General features: G+C 37.9%; 2 protein-coding genes and 1 non-coding gene across 3 annotated transcripts; 1 reads left to right on the top strand and 2 right to left on the bottom strand.

The window, feature by feature from the left end:
* The first annotated feature begins 1543 nt into the window (after window positions 1-1543).
* rsph9 (radial spoke head component 9) lies at window positions 1544-8389 on the top strand. Its single transcript, XM_015007353.2, has 5 exons — window positions 1544-4622; window positions 4742-4904; window positions 5536-5665; window positions 5914-6060; window positions 7871-8389. The coding sequence occupies exons 1-5, from the start codon at window positions 4396-4398 to the stop codon at window positions 8029-8031; spliced, it is 828 nt and encodes a 275-aa protein (XP_014862839.1). The 5' UTR covers window positions 1544-4395; the 3' UTR covers window positions 8032-8389.
* Window positions 8175-12184, bottom strand: mrps18a (mitochondrial ribosomal protein S18A). The gene is made up of 6 exons (XM_015007354.2): window positions 11996-12184; window positions 10729-10760; window positions 10119-10223; window positions 9911-10034; window positions 8744-8816; window positions 8175-8634 (listed from the first exon to the last, which is right to left on the bottom strand). Exons 1-6 carry the CDS (start codon window positions 12141-12143, stop codon window positions 8490-8492), a joined length of 627 nt encoding a protein of 208 aa, XP_014862840.1. The 5' UTR covers window positions 12144-12184; the 3' UTR covers window positions 8175-8489.
* A 379-nt stretch (window positions 12185-12563) lies between these two features.
* Window positions 12564-12679, bottom strand: LOC148153034 (U5 spliceosomal RNA). The gene has a single exon (XR_015761889.1). It is a non-coding gene; the product is annotated as a U5 spliceosomal RNA (small nuclear RNA).
* Between the last annotated feature and the right edge of the window lie 3505 nt (window positions 12680-16184).

Consider the following 16184-nt stretch of genomic DNA (forward strand, 5'->3'; position numbering starts at 1 on the left):
CTCTTTGTTTGGACAATTGCAGCCAACACACAGAGCCCTGAAAATGTCGCGTGACATGGGAAGAGAAAAGGATGAGCATGAATGAAAGCTCAGGAACAAATGAAACCAGAATGTGCGTACTGCTGCACGGTCGTAGTGATCGGAAAGTTAAAAACCTGAGGCTGAGGTTTTAAACCGATTAACATGCCATTGGTTATGTTTTTGCAGTTTGGCATTTATCGACTATAAAACGAGGGACTTGAACCGATGCAAAAGCAGGAAATACTGCAATTCAATACAGCTCTTAATTGGCTTGATGCAAATAAGCGGGGAACAAAGACACTGATATCAAATTGCAAACTTCACACGTGCAGCACATGGCACTTTTTCCTCGGTGTCTGTCGAGCATGCAAAGTGAGCAGACCGAATGATGGACCTTCGTGGAAATAGAGTAAAAATGTTTTTAGTTATGAAATTATTAACAAATGCAGATACAATGAGAGGCCAATTTAATGATAACATTGATAGGGAATCTCTTAAAGTAGACTCCTACTGGCCGTTTGTGGCATTGCAGTTTAAAGTATCTGCACTAAAGTTTGCAGTAAGTGATAAATTCAGCTTAGCCCCTCACAGCACTTGTTTGTTACAGTGATCACACAGTAAAACATATGTATATATGTTTTATTTTACTGTAAGTGTCAAGTTTTACTATCAAACTAATAAGGCGTTATACTGCCAACCTTACTATTGGCAGACAAGACTCACAGCTTCCAAAATCCCAAATGTACCAGCAAATGTATTATTCAACAACGCAGACATGTTTTATTGCCGAACATAAAAAAATGAGCTGTGTGAAAGTCTGTGATATTGACGAATTATTGCACCTTTGCAGTTTGTTTCAACTTTAGAGGACCAGTGTATGCAATAATAACCAAAATTGTGGAAAGGCCTCAGCATATCTGGGTCCTCTCTGGTGCTTGGACAAGTCTAAGCACTGTGACCTGGCACCCCTGTGGGGATTGGTCATCAGAGAAGTAGCCATGTCACCCTGATGGCATGGCGACAGCTTAATCTCGCCCATATATTTTGGCAGCACTCAAAGTAATATCCTGCAACACTCTTGGCAGCGTTGCTGCTATGCACCTCGTGTCTTTCCTCTGCCCTGGCCGCAGCCAGGAGGATCTCACGTATCCATTAAAATGAAAAATTACATGCCATGCCAACACCTACAGGACCAACATTAGGCCCTTCGTATACAAAGATCAGTGTGCGCTTAGTTTGTGGTGAAACAGGACTCTCGGCTGTGGTGAGACGCACCCACCTCCGAGGTGGACGGAGTGCTGGCTGACAGATGAAAGCGTGAGTTTCTCAGGCTGCAGTTCGAACTGCAAGATGTGCATTTTATGTTGACCGTGAAAAAGCACACGTTTCAACGACTAAACGTCTTGATAATCAGGAGCAAGTCGAATATCTCTACTCAAAATTGTGAAGCCTGATATCATATTCTGAAAAATGTACTTTTAAAAACCTCTGCATGCCTGGTTTTTAGGGGTTCATAGGTCATATGGCACAAATTAAAAAAGATGAAACGCTCCACTTGACAGGCATGGTATAATAGGATCATCATGCACAAGATCATTCCAAGTAGACAGTCCCAAAAAATTTGTGGGATAGTAACCAGTCATATTTTTTGAGTGTAACTAAAGCCAACTTCATGCTGCTTCTGCTGGAAGAGGCAGCTGGACTGGAGCCATGATAAACTCCATAACCGTTGTTCATTCACTGTCTCCTTAACTTGATTAGCTCCATAAACGGTTTAGAGGAACAGGCAATTGAATTAAGGGTTTTGAAACACTGCTAAGCTGCACAATGAAGAAATCAACAGGTAATGAAGAACGGATGACGTTTAAAACTAAGATTTAAAACGTAAGTGATTCGAGAAAGTTGAGGGAGCAAAGATTAACTAGATATGAAAGTTTTATGAGGGACAAGACAACATTAATAACGACATACTGGAAATTTTCTAAAAGGTGGGAGAACATGTTTTTCCTTTTCTTAAGATTAGGAGAGAAAACATCATAGAGTCATGAGGTGACCACTGGAAATTTCCAGAGAGTGGTCATCCTTCTAGAATGAAACTTGATATTATTCTAACCCTTACTAATTCTTGCTCACTCGTATGCTCACGCAACAATTTTGCTAAAACAGATTCATTTGCAGCACCATTGCAGATCCAGGTGAAAATTTGATCTTTGTTTTTTTTTTTGTTTTGTTTTTTTTTTTAGATTTAACACATACAAATATTTGGTAGGCATATCTTTAACTCAACAAAAGTGCACAACAGCCCAGCAGAACACGCACACAAAGCTGATTTATAAGCCCTGTTCACCCATTCAGTCATGTCCCAGGAATTCTGCCATATGTTCCTTGAGCTTAACCAATTTCATCTCCCTGAAAGTTGGTTAAGACAGCCAGGAACCGAACTGTCTTTGGCCCTCTCTTTTTTTTTGTCCATAATCCTCTGTTCTTTAAGAGGCTCGTGGGAGAAAGAGCATCGAAGACCCTCCCAGGACTTACAGTCTGGATTAATGTTTAGAATTAAACTACACACTTTTTCTAGTTATTATAGGGAGACAATTTGTAAAAGAATGCTCTATACTACAGGACACATACATAAAATGTGTCAGCTGCTTTACTATTAGAGAGACAAGCAGCAGTAAGTAAATGGAGGTCAGGGATCTCTAAATGTTACATTCCACTGGGTCCAAAAAGGCAGCTTGAGATTTTTTATTTTTTTTTTTATTTAGGAAATACACACAAGATCTAAAGTAGTGTCTTGTGTCAGGAGGTTTTCCTACATTGCTTTGGGTCTTTTAAGTTACAAAATGGGGCCTCCATGGATCAAATCTGTTCCAACCCCGCAGATGCAAGATCAGTTTGGGATTTGCAGCGATTGCACTTTAAGCTCTTGGTCATGTTCCCTGAGTGGTTCTAGAGAAGTTTTTGAAGTGTGTTCCACTCTATTGTTCTGGAGTTTGAGGCCTGCTCTACTCAATCAGGGATAGGCTGTGCTAGGTCTGAAGGGATGCTTATGGGGGTGGAAAATGTCAAAAGATATTACCATGTAAAAGTCATTACAAAGTTTTGGAGCTTTTTTTGTTGTTTTTCACAAAAGCTGTGTCTGTCTGTGCCTATTTGTTTCTAGCCACATGAGCTACTTCCTTTTGGTTTTATTGGCAGTAAAGCAGTTCAGCATTGTTGTCACAACTGGATATGTGTAGTTTATTAAGCTAGAGAATATAAGACGCAACACCAGAGCAGCAATGGTTAAAAAAAGAAGACGAAACTTATCGGTTTTAAAATGCATTATACCACGCCTTTAACTAACTTCATGCGGTGTTTCTCCTGAAACACAATGTTTTTTATTGAACATTTTTGCATTTTGGAACTTCGAACTACAATTAATTTGACCGTGATTTCATGGGTTAGATTCGCTCTAAGTATCACATAACTTGGCAGGACTGTCATGCATTTGGTCCCTGTCCATACGTGGGTTCTCTCTAGTTACCACTGTCCCATTAACATTAACGTGTCCCAGCTAAGACTTGCTGTGAACTCCACAAATCTACACTGAGGAAGAGTACAGTCTATAAACATGCTGAAGGTACTCTAGTCAGATGAGAGAACTGTTCGGCCTGCAAGCAAAACTATATGGTAGAAATGTGGCCTAAGCGGATGCAGCTGAACTGAAATCAGAGTAAATGTGATCAATTCCATATTTGCTCCCTTGCCAAAAGAGTAAAAGGGTCTGAAGTCACGTTCCAGTGAGCTAAGTGTCCTGGGAAAGGATTAGCCTGAGTTATATTTTACTCCAACGCAGTCACCGGATCTTACCTCCTGGACTAAGTGCGCTCAGTCATGTTGTTATCACGCAGTCTCACCGTCTGAGTCTGAAAAGGACCATCCGGTGGGCATGACGTCATACGCTGAGCGTGCGGTGATCTTTAAACCACTTTTTCCAATCCCACCACCCCCAGGATAAGATTGCTTTTTTCAGTTTTTCGTTACACAATGTATCTAATGCACGTAGCAGGGCGAACTTACATGCTTCAAGTTGGAAATTAAGTGAACTAACACACACACACACACACACACACACACACACACACACACACACACACACACACACACACACACCCCCCCCACACACACACACACACAAACGATTAAGAAAAGCAGTTCAGTAGGTCACTATGGCAACGAGGTTTTGTTGTCAATGACAACCAAAGTAACGTTCGGACCCGACGGTTTCAGTTTTGGCTCGTACGTGAGTTAGCTTGGTTCATTCAGTTAAGTAGTTAAACAACTATTAGACAAATAAAACATAGACGTGTCGTTGTGTGAAGAAGTGAAACAATGGACTCAAATTCGCTGTCGTATTCTCTGGACCTCATTGCCTGCAGCGGACGTATTTTAAATATTGAACAGAGAACCGCACTTCAGACGTCCATGTTGATCCTGAAGAAAAGCTACAATTTCAAACGGGTCATGTTGTGGGGGAAACTACTGGGCATAAAGCAGGACTACTTCATTGCTCAAGGGAGAAGTGAAGATGAACTAAAAAATAGAACATATCTTTATAGGTAAAGTAATCATGTTAATTATGATACAAATCCTATTTGTTCTATTTGTTATTTTCTTTTATTTCTCCTGTTATTATTATTATTATTATTATTAATGTTTTTTGGTCTGTGTCATTCAGCTTCAACTGCATGGACTGGCTCCTTCTTCCAGCTGTCACTGAGACCATGATTGAAGAAGTGACCAAAACTGCTAAGGGTCATTTCATAGGAGACCCCTCTTATGTGTATGAACAAAATCTGTACTTTCCGATTGAGACAGAAGAAGAAGCAGAGACTAACGTGGTAAGTTTGGCAATGGCTGTGAATAAAATCACAATAGTCCAATGGCTGTTTTTGATGTAATTTGGCTCAGTGCCCAGGCTGCCATTATGAAAGAGGGCGGCATAAACCTTTATGGAGAAGGTAAAGGTTACGGAGATTGGAGACTCTGAACATGGCTGTACAAAATAGCCGACCGTTTAAGCTAAAGATAGTAATTTGTTTCAGAGTTGTATTTGTTGCTAAATTTATTTTACAAGGCAAACTCGAGATTTAAGAAATCTTTACTGCGTTTGATCACTTATTCAAAACAAACAACTACAAATCTGAACTTGGCCGTCGTAGGCCGTCACCAGGGGAGCTCTGAGGAAATTCAGCTGAGTCTCTTTTCAACAGGCTAAATATTACATTAGCATGAAAAATGCATGTTTATGGTATTTGGAATTGATTAGCCAACAATAATTACACTCCAAACTGTATTTTGTGACATGGATATTGCATTTACCAATATTGTAATGAAGTTTCTTGTTTTTTAAACTCCATACCAGGTCGTCAACAACAAGGGTTACTTTTTAAGTCTTCTTTGAAACACATCTGTGTTTTCTGTGAAGTCCTTGCGTCATGTCTGAGTTACATTCTCCCTTCTTGGTTACAGACCAGAGTAAGTGAAGAGAACAGACTGGCAGTGACTATTCAACAGATCGATGAAGAAGTGTCTGTGGTGCCCCGAGGTGCCTTCATCAGGACCCCACTTGGCCTTGTCCATGTCAACCGCAGTTTTGAGGGTAACTTTGTTGTAAATCTTGTGGTGCAGATTCCTCTGGTTTACTGTGCATCATGCGAAGAATGCAAATGACTCAGACATCCTCTGTTAAAGAACCTCTGACATTTTTGATTGAAGTGGCTAGACATGATAGAAATTTCAAGGTGGCATCATCTTTGTTTACAATATCTTTGGCTACTTTGTGTATTAAGACACATTCTTGTTTTGTTCCAGTTGTATCTCAACGTGAATTTTCTGTTGTCTTCTTAGGTCTTTCTGAATCAGAAGCAAGGAAGCTTGACAATTTTCTACACTTCCGTGAACCGAAGAGAGCAAACACTTTATATCTCGAAAGGATGGGGGACTGGTGCCCAGCCATCGACTTCCTGGATGTCCTTAGTGACGACATTCCTAAAGGTGAAGCTGCAGTACTCTCATCTCCTATTGCTCTGATCACCTATTGTTCTCCTCGATGGAATATTGTTTTATAGCCAAACCCTGCTTTAAACGTCTTAACAACTTCACCTCATAAGTGTCCCCTGATACTTATGGGGAGACTTCTAGAAGCAAATGATTGTACTGGATGTGAAGAAAAGGGCCATCTGAGTTGAGGAACAATGTGAATCCATGCCATGCTTTTCAGATTTCTATGTGTAAAAAAAGTATAAACATAAGTTTCCCAAAATAATAATAATGCATTACTTTAAATTGGTCTATCAGCTAAATTCCCAATAATATACACTGAAGTTGGTTGGATTTGTATTACAAGGTGCTACAACAGAAAAACCATCACATATCAGTTAGGGCCTGTGAATTTTTGGTAAATAAAATTTTTAGTACCATTAAGATTGTTGCATAAGAGGACTATACTGATAAACTTCAAAATGCCTAGTGTTATACTGCTTTTAAATTGGATAGACCTTCTAGAATTATAATTTATAAATATATATATATATATATATATATATATATATATATATATATATATATATATATATATATATATATATAAGAATTCCTCTTTTACAAAATATATACATTTTTATTTATGCAGTCCAATGATAAGACTATTTGGTTTGATCTAAATTGTCTGGACTTTGGGTCGCAAAAGTGAGAGAAAAGTAAATCAGAAATATTCCACTGAATGTGCAAAATGTAGATGGAATGAGATATTTAGCAAAATGTAGATGGAATGAGATATTTAGCAAAATGTAGATGGAATGAGATAGTTAGCTTTCTCACTGCAGTGTTTTAGTGCCGCCAGCCTAAAGCGTTCCATGTAATGGAAAAAAAAAAATGAAGAAGAAAAGCCAAATTCAGGAGGCAAACATTAAACCACAAATACTGTACAAACCAGTCGTGCGAATTTAGATATGCACAGTCATGTCAACATGACACTGAGGTTTGTCGCTGGATCCCATCCAGGCCTGAGCGAACATGCACAGAGAGGTCCTGGGTGTAAAGCTATGTGCATGTCTGAGGACTGGAAGAAATGTTTAGCACCCACAAGCAAACACTTAACAGATGTCTGCCTCAGGAGAACTTCCACATGTGCATTTGTTTACGCGAGCGGTGTCGTCACTACAGCAGACAGCACGCAGCTGCTTCGGCACGACGCTCGCTCCAGCCTTCGCTGAAGCAGGTTGAGCGTTCTCACTGAAAACGATAAGGAGGGCATATTTAGAAATGATCCCTCAGACGGGGGGAGGAAAACAAACATATCTGCGCCAAAATACCGGGGCTTTCTCTGACCTTGGCTCACAGAGAAAGCCAAGCTTTATTTACTGTGCCTTTGTTTTTCCCCGCAACAGTTATGAGTTGTGTCTTGCATAATAAAGCATCCGTGTCAGTTTTTACTTTGACTTGCATCATATTCGTAAGACGTGTCCAAAACAAACAGCTTTGGGAAAAGCTCGTTTATCTATCAGAATTGCCTCTCTTTTGTGTAATCGAATGTTTTCATACTGGCCAATCCGGCCCTTGTTCAACTCCCATGTCCCTCATGTTGATGGTCCCACCCAAACATGCTGAGAAACGAGCTCGACGGCAGACATCAAAACGTACAAAGGGATGATTTATTAGTGTGTCCCTTGGCAGTTTTCTACGTGTGAACGAGATGGTGTTCCCAAAGATTACTGCAGGATTTACTTCAATGCAGAAAGCAGGATGTAGCAACTTCCTGTGGTTTAATGCCAACTGTTTACAGGTTTGCCTTGTTTGTGTTTAGGATCGTGGAGTCTTCAGTTTGAGTGTGCCAGCAGAGTGTGTGTGCTGCGCAGCCTCCTGTGGTTTGGACTCACTTTCTACCATGTGCCAAATACGCCACAGCATGGATACATCTACATCGGCAACGGGCTGAAAAACCGGGACCTTCCTTTCATGCTGTGATATAAACATGCTGTTTTTTTTTATCTCAGAGTTCTTAATTTTTTTTTTTTCCCGGTCTTTAGAGTGACTAAGATCAGTTAACAAGGAGCCTTTCGGTTCTCTTCTACAAAAGCTATTGTTACACAGTAAACAAATGGTGAGAGTGAGAGCAAACATTGTCATTTTATTTAAACATCTGTTTTGCGTTGTGTTTAGACAGTCAACATACCGCCTACTTTGAAAGTGTAACACTGAGCCCGGTTGCTGGTGACATTAAGTTGTCAGAGAATGTTTGGAAAGTCAGGAAAGATGGTTCTGGGTGGGGCTGATAATGACTCATAATAGGTCTGATGCAGATTAATAAACAAAAGTTATGCTTCAGACGGGCTGTCTCCCACACCTTTATGACATAAATCCAGATTACATCAAATAAAAACCGAAGACCCCGCCTCCTCCAGCTGATCTGTCCTTTCTGTCCTTCAGTGCTTTATGTACAGCGGCTTCACTCCGTACCGCACGTTGTTCCTCAGTGCTGGATGACCGACATCCATGCGCTTCTTGCACCACTTCAGTCCTCTCTTATAGATGGGTTTCACCGAATCAATGGACCAGCGAGTCAAGTACCTGTTAACCAAACGCAGATGTGAGAAGAATGTTTTATAGCATTAAACCCGCCAAGAATGCATGTAGATAATGGAGAAAAACACAAGCTGCCACAGACTCAAAGCAGCACCTGTTCAGTTGGGGTTTAGGTCTCTTTGGGACGTGACCCTCTGGAAGTTTGGGTTTGTGGTCAGGCAGCAGACCTTGAACACAGACAAAAAAAAAAAAAAAAAAAAAAAGATGCATTAGTTTCAGTGTTTCTATACAAAATGAAATTCTCACAAATTAAGATTCCCTGTTCAAATTAGTCCTTGAACCCAACCATAGTCAAAATATGTCAAATTTATTTTTTATTTTGGAATTAGTCAGTCAGATTATAGTGTTGGTGCTAGAGTGCAGAAGTAACTAGAATTAAGTTCAGTGTGTGTATATATATATATATATATATATATATAGTATATTTTTAAGTTTTTAATGTAGAATACTCAAGGAGATTACAGCAACTCGCCTAGCTTAAACACTGTTTAGCAGATAAAGCAACTAATGATTCAGATCTGAGAGTTCCTACTGACAACTAAACTGATGTTTTAATTTTTATTCAAAAGGTGCAAATCAGATCACCAGGGTAGGAATTTACATCCGGAAAAAGTCCAAGTTAGCAGGTGATACGTTTGATATCCACCCAAGATAAATAGAGGACTTTTGTAATTGGAAGGTGCCAATCATTTTTACAAGTTGAATATTTCCAGCATTAGTTTTTCAGTTATTTCCCACTTTTATATAACTTAAGTAATATGTATCTGTTTGCAGATACTAAAAACATAGTCACCCATAACAATACCAGTGTTTTGCCCAGCTAACCTCAAAGGCAAAAATGTTATCTGGGTTCACCAATAGTGTTATTATTTGTAACACTGCATGGTAGACTTCAAAGAGCATGCGAGTTTTAGTTCTGTTGTACTTCCCACTTTGGTCTTGTTTGTCTAAAAAAAAAAAAGTATGTTAGATAATTCAAATGCAACTTGACAAAGTTCCACGCCTATTCCCAGTTCCATTTTTTCCCGTTTTGTTGTGCAACTTAAATGGCGAAGAGACGGGTGCTTTTTTGCTATGAAGGAGAATGTTCTTGTTTTGTTTTTTTTTACCCAACCAGCAGATGCAGCTCTACTTCTAATAATCTGCATAGAAACCACAATGAGTTTTCAAGTTTGCAACACATTCCCAGCACAACAGAACCTTAAAAACACAGAAACACCTTAGTAAATGCAAGCCTCGCTTTATCCAGCTAGACGCTCACCTGCTCTGTGCGCCATCTGCACACAGATGGCAATCTTGCGATGCTCCTCCAAACAAAGACCGGTGATTCGCCTGGGCAGCATCCCTCCATCTGAAGTGATGAACTGGCTGAGCAATAAGACGTCCTGGGGAATTAGAACGGAGACAATGAAGCATCTCGATACAGCTATAATGATAGGATTATTCTGGAAGCGTTTCTGGAGCATTACAGTGTAGTTGTATTTGTGTTGCAGGTTCCATCTGTAGATAGGACACTTGGCTGTAGGATTTGGAGGCTGTGGTCCTGCTGGTATTTCTATGATTTGTCCCTCAATCTAGAAATAGAAAAGGAATGATACAACATGAACTGTGATAGTTAATAATCATTAATGTTAATTGGGGGGTGAGGGGAGCCTTTAAAGATGCACCGATTTGGTGTATAGACCAGGAAAAAAAAAATCTAATTTTGGTCTGATTTCTTTCTTTTCTAACCTCTCATCTTTTTTTTTTTATTAAACTCAAAAATGTGTCATTAAGTACAAGATTTTAGTTGAAGATTTTCTGGAGAGAGAAAATGATGGGAATTCTTAGTTTTGATTTAAAAAATACAAAAAAAGATATGCTGATTTTTCTTAGTTTCTTTGCCGGTCACAAATCAGGGTCAATCAGGAGAATGTGTATCAAATTCTCCATCTAGCCTGCATTATTAAAAAATAAATAAATAATAATAATAATAATAATACATATAAAAATACTTCTTGATCATACTACTCTAACAACACTCAAAACAAAGAGAAAATAAAATCTAATTGTTTGAGATTACAGACAAAGTTTACTTACCGTTGTTGTTTTGCCATCTTTTTCCTCCACCACTGTGAAGCAGACATTAAACAATATCAGGTTTTAATCATGAACGACCTCAACAGTATTTTTTAAATTACATTTTACTTTATGTAGCAACCCAAATAGGACCAGCCAAAGGGAGAGTAAAATAAGTATAGATTAAAACAACTCTCATAAAACACATCTAATGAACACATCACTTAAAAATGCAACTTTTGTCTCAAAAACACGTAAAAAAAATTGCCAAAGAAGAAAGAGGTCAACTTCAAAGTCTGTGACTGATGATTTTTATCTACCATTTGTAAGTACAGCTCAAAAAATTTGAGGAACTATTTAAATAAAGTCCAATATTTATTACTCAATTCAGAAGCTCGCAGATGTATTACACACAGAATTAAATATTTTAAGACTTAGTTTCTTGCCATTTTTATTTTGTAAATTTATGATTTGCAAATAATGAAAACCTTTGAAACAGAAAATCTGACACGGAACGGGTAAAGTTTGGATTTTATTTAGAAACCTACAAAGTGTTTTCAAGAGGAAGATGAGAGACACCAGACCCAATAATGCAGATGACCTAAAGGCCACTGTCATGGCAACCTGACGTTCTTTGATAATGTTTCAGCAGAACCACAGGCTGACCAACTCTTGCGAAAGGAGCCGAAACTAAGTATAAAATGCATAGAATTGAATATACTTTTCAAGAGCCTGATAATTATGTTTATATCATTTTTTTTATCGATCTTGTGTAACATTAATTTTCTGACACTGAATGCTGAATGGTTGTCATCTTATGTAACCTTAATTACCAAATTTCTAGGAATTAAGGACTTGAAATATTTCACTCTACGAGAAATTAATCTACTGCATACCATACACGAGTTTCTCTTTTTGGAACTATTCTTAAAGTAACATTTACTCGAAGCTGTAAATGAAGTGAAAGCCTCTGCAAGATCTGCATTTATAATCTTAGACAGTAGGATGCTGAACGTCAGATTTAATTGTAAAAAGATAAATAGCAATTTAATAAAAAAAATTGTTGACACATGGGATATATTAGGTTTACAGGCTACGATTATGCGTCTTCTTAGCTTTAGATAATCCAAACATGTTTAAACTCCTAATTATCTTCTCCATCGTCTCTATGTATAGATAGAAGGTGAGTGTCTGACAACAATGAGAGGAAACATAATTTCAATTTAGGCTAACTGTATGCTAACACGACCGGGTGGCTAAAGAAGCACCATTTCTGACGAAGCCTCACCTTGACGAATTCCTCTGGTCTGCATGGCCACAGCAGATATCTGGGGAACATTAACCCTGAGGAGTGAATTAACGCTGGTCCCCGTGAAACCCTGTTTTAAACCCGCAAATGAGGTCCAAATAGACCTTAGCAAACTGCGGGCCGCCATGTTTAATTCTTGACCTTCCCCTCCTCTTCTTCACATGCTTAGGAAGAACATTAAAAAACAGCGACACCATCGGCAAGAATCATAATTGCAACAATAATGTTATAAAGATTTCACCACTTTACCAGCCACAATCTTTAGGTTGGCATGCAGGGGGGTTTTGTGTGTTTGTAGTCAATGAAATAAAGACTGTTTATTGTTATTATCACATTTCCTTTTTGTTAATTTTCGAATGATACAGATCTCCGTAGTAAGTCATGTCTACATTTCCTTAAGGAAAGATCGAATTCAATCCAATCTTTCATTTCACATGTAAAGGAAGCTGTAAATGAAGTGAAAGCCTCTGCAAGATCTGCATTTATAATCTTAGACAGTAGGATGCTGAACGTCAGATTTAATTGTAATATAATATACAATTTTAATACCCTGTCTAATATAGACAGGGTATTAAAAATTAGGTGAAACTCATGTTGTTCCTCTCCACAGAAGTTTTTAGTAAAAGGCGAAAGATTTATACAATTTGAAGACAAACATAAGTGTAATATCTTTAGGGCTCCACAGGCCTTTATACTCAGACATACAATTCACAGTGATGGTGACAAACAGTCGACGATAATAAAAAAAGAAAAAAAAATTGAATTAGAACTCCAACAAACTACAGGAGGGTTAAAAATAATATTAACGGATACCAATATCACCACTGAACTCTCTAGTAAATCGTTCTACGAACTTTACCGTGAATAAATCGTAAACCCCATCGCGTGGTGCATTATGGGTATTGCTCTGTTTTCATTATGGTTACATGGTACCTAAACAGTTTGAGCGTTTTAAGCGTAGTGAAATGATAATAAAGATGTTATCCATTACGGAAGAGCATTGGATTTACAAAAGACTTATGTAGACAACCTAAAACTGTGTTTTAAAAAAATGTTGATTCAAAGTATTAAATTGACAGTGGACATTTATGTAGATCATTTAAGATTATAGGTTGGTTGTACCTTCTGCCATACATAAGTAAAACCTAGATAATTTGATTGGAGAAAATCTGCAATTCTTTTCCATTTATTTATATAAAAAATACGATTTATTACTGAATAACTGCATATCTACAGGATCAGTTAACACAGTTAGATCAGGTGAGCTTATTTCTTTACTATCAAAAACAGAAGCTCACCTGAGCCCAAAATAGATAATTAGAGTATATTTTTAAAAATTAGATCATTAAAACATGATAAAATATTATTTTCTGAGACCTTTTTATCTGAAGCTTTTTGCCTTTCCTTAGATCCATCTATACATATTGCAGTGTGTGTCCAGTGGCATTTTTAATATCTACAGTTCTTTTCAGAAATTTACCTGTTTTTTTTCTCTGCACTATTTCAGTATATTTTTCACGAATTAAATTGTATATTGTTCTATTACATTCCTATAAGTATTTCTTTTCAGAATTAAGTGATTTGTTTTTGCAAGTATAGAATTTATCAAAAACATTTAAGTAAACTTTTAAGGAAAACAAATTTTGAAAGTTTTCTGCTCATATTACACAAAAATTATCTGTATGTGAAAACACTACCATATGCATATCCAGCTTCTGAAAAAGTGAAGACGATGGGAAGTCAAGATATAGAAAACATTGTGTTATGTATAATGTAAAAAATTTTTTAAAAAAATCTTTATTTCATTGTGACTGAACCCCCTATCCCCCCAAAATAAATATTATTCATATATTTATTTGAAAGAGTTTGTGGCACTAGTGGCCTCTTTTCACAGTAAACAATCAGAAAAATGGGAAGAGCGGGAAGGAGAGTATCAAATGGTCCCAAAGGAGGGAATCATGTTTAAATAAAATATTAAGACACCTTAAATTTTTTATGATTTATGATGTATGCAATTTGTCTTAGAAAATGGAACTCATGATGCATTCAATGTAAGAATTCTGCCTCTGAAAGTTGAACGTCTGTAAAGACCTTCGAGTTAAGGATCCAATTAGACTCCAGCGAAAATGAATTGTAAAAGCTGCAGGTACAATTGGTTTATTGGCACTTTTGATGGTTTACACCTCATTAAACCAACAGCACACAAAGTACTGTGACTGAACATGTTCCATTAGAAATTAAGGAAACAAATTAATGAAAAATATTTTTGTTTTTTGCACATATTGTGGCATCTAGCACCCAAATACCTTCTGGTTTTCCAACTAGCAAACAGAATGCTTTCAGTATGGGGGAACTGAGCTACAACGTCCAGGTCAAACTGAACAGAAGCAACATTGTTGTGCAGAGTGACCAGGCTAACTGCTTCTGGTAACACACACTGAAGGCATGAAGAAACTCCCTCATATATAGAGATTGTGCAGTTCTGTGTGCGTGATTGGCTTAATATTAACATATCAGGCAATTTACTTCTGCAGCTTTTATAATTTTGCCTATAAAAGTCCAATAAATGCCTATTGGAATGTTTCATTTGTACTGGGAAGTTTGACTTTCCAAGTTCCAAACTGGAAAAAAAACAAAAAAACATGAACACCTGAAAGAGAGAGTTACCCAGCCAACCCCGAGTTCAGCGTCAGGCAATGCAGCTATATTGAATTTAAGACTTGGAAAGTCAAATTTCCCAGCACAGACAGAACATTCCAACGGATATTTAATTCGGTTCAAGTTTTTATTCGCAAAATTTGACATGGAATAAAAAAGGAACAAGGAGCTACATGAAATCTATCGTGGCGTTTATTGAGTGAAGGTAGCACCTAGATTTAGATACCTCTTGTGCAAATTATTTCAGGCAAAGCATTTCCTTTTTCAGTTTCACTCTAATTAGCAGTGTGCTCCTCATCCTTGTGTTGCTTTTCCTCAGAAGCACAGCGATTCTTCTTCGCGTACCCTGCTCATCAGATGAAAGCGTTTAGGAGAACCTACAGGACCATTGTCAGAACATGCCAGGCCTTCAGTGCAGAAACTTCAAGATACAGGTAAACTCTCAAAGCACAGATAAAGTGTCAGATAAGGTTTCTGATGTTTGACAGTGTAATCACGAGAACACTATGCCATTATCCAGTTGAAATGCTTTTGTTTGCTATGTTTCTGAGTCTATCTCGCGTCTTTATCTTTATGCATAAAGGAGGGCTTTAAGGAATCCAAAGCTGGCCTGCAGCTGCACATCTGCGTGCAAGTAAAGGTCTTTCTTGAAATAAATGACAGTGCTTTCAGAACATGGTTGAAGCCCTTTTGAAACTAAGGTACCCTGTGGAGGTTTGACCACTGGAAGTGCCAAGCTGCAATAATTTAATGTGAAGTCTGGTTCAGCTGGTGTTATTACAAAAACTGATGGATGCCGGCTAGCACGCAACGTTGTCAGAGCAATGCACACTGTGGGAAACCTTTCGTTTCATGAAACGTCGGTGGCTGTTACTTGTGACAAACAAACAGAGTAAGAAGGAGCCGTAGTATGGATGTAAACAACTCACAGTTTGAGATTTTCCAAAATAGATCTTTCATAACCTCAGCCAACTAAAAGCACTATCGTACATCTTTGATGGTATCCAGAACTGGGTGCAGATGTGAATGCAGCCTGGACACATTTGGGATGGTTAAACATAAGATCGCAGAAACCACTGCAGAAAAAAGAACGATCCACATATGTCTGCACTGTTCAGACAAAAAATCTACCATAGGCCAGAGCTCTAACTCTGCTAGCAAACTTGATTTTCTTACAGCTATCATCTTGATTTGCAATTCCTGCAGGCATAAAAAGAAGTGTTTTTGTACCAGTTTCCGAGGATTTATTGCTGACAACCTTATATTTTCGTTATTTCAGATAGTTGTTACATTACACAACTATGTATCTAGCTAGCGCTTCTGTCGTTATTACACAAATGGACACTACTGCTTTTTTAAAATCACTCTGGGAATCTTTGTTCCCAAGCAAGTGCAAAGCTAAGAGTCTTCGTTTTGTAAAAATGCATTATTTTAAATGCAATGGGCTAGAGATAAAGAACAAAAAGTCTGTTTCTGTGAAAGTCAGTAGATTTAAATCAGTTTCCAACAG

This window comes from Poecilia mexicana, unplaced genomic scaffold (genome assembly GCF_051168715.1).
Source record: "Poecilia mexicana isolate PSO_F unplaced genomic scaffold, ASM5116871v1 scaffold_21, whole genome shotgun sequence".
Taxonomy (NCBI): Eukaryota; Metazoa; Chordata; class Actinopteri; order Cyprinodontiformes; family Poeciliidae; genus Poecilia; species Poecilia mexicana.

Excerpts from the sequence above, each read along its gene's own strand:
- mrps18a (XM_015007354.2), bottom strand. The coding sequence starts at position 12,143 with ATGGCGGCCCGCAGTTTGCTAAGGTCTATTTGGACCTCATTTGCGGGT. Across the intron at positions 10,224-10,728 it reads AAGATGGCAAAACAACAACG|ATTGAGGGACAAATCATAGA; the intron begins GTAAGTAAACTT and ends TTCTATTTCTAG. Across the intron at positions 8,817-9,910 it reads GCAGATGGCGCACAGAGCAG|GTCTGCTGCCTGACCACAAA; the intron begins GTGAGCGTCTAG and ends TCTGTGTTCAAG.
- rsph9 (XM_015007353.2), top strand. The coding sequence starts at position 4,396 with ATGGACTCAAATTCGCTGTCGTATTCTCTGGACCTCATTGCCTGCAGC. Across the intron at positions 4,905-5,535 it reads AAGAAGCAGAGACTAACGTG|ACCAGAGTAAGTGAAGAGAA; the intron begins GTAAGTTTGGCA and ends TCTTGGTTACAG. Across the intron at positions 5,666-5,913 it reads TGTCAACCGCAGTTTTGAGG|GTCTTTCTGAATCAGAAGCA; the intron begins GTAACTTTGTTG and ends TTGTCTTCTTAG.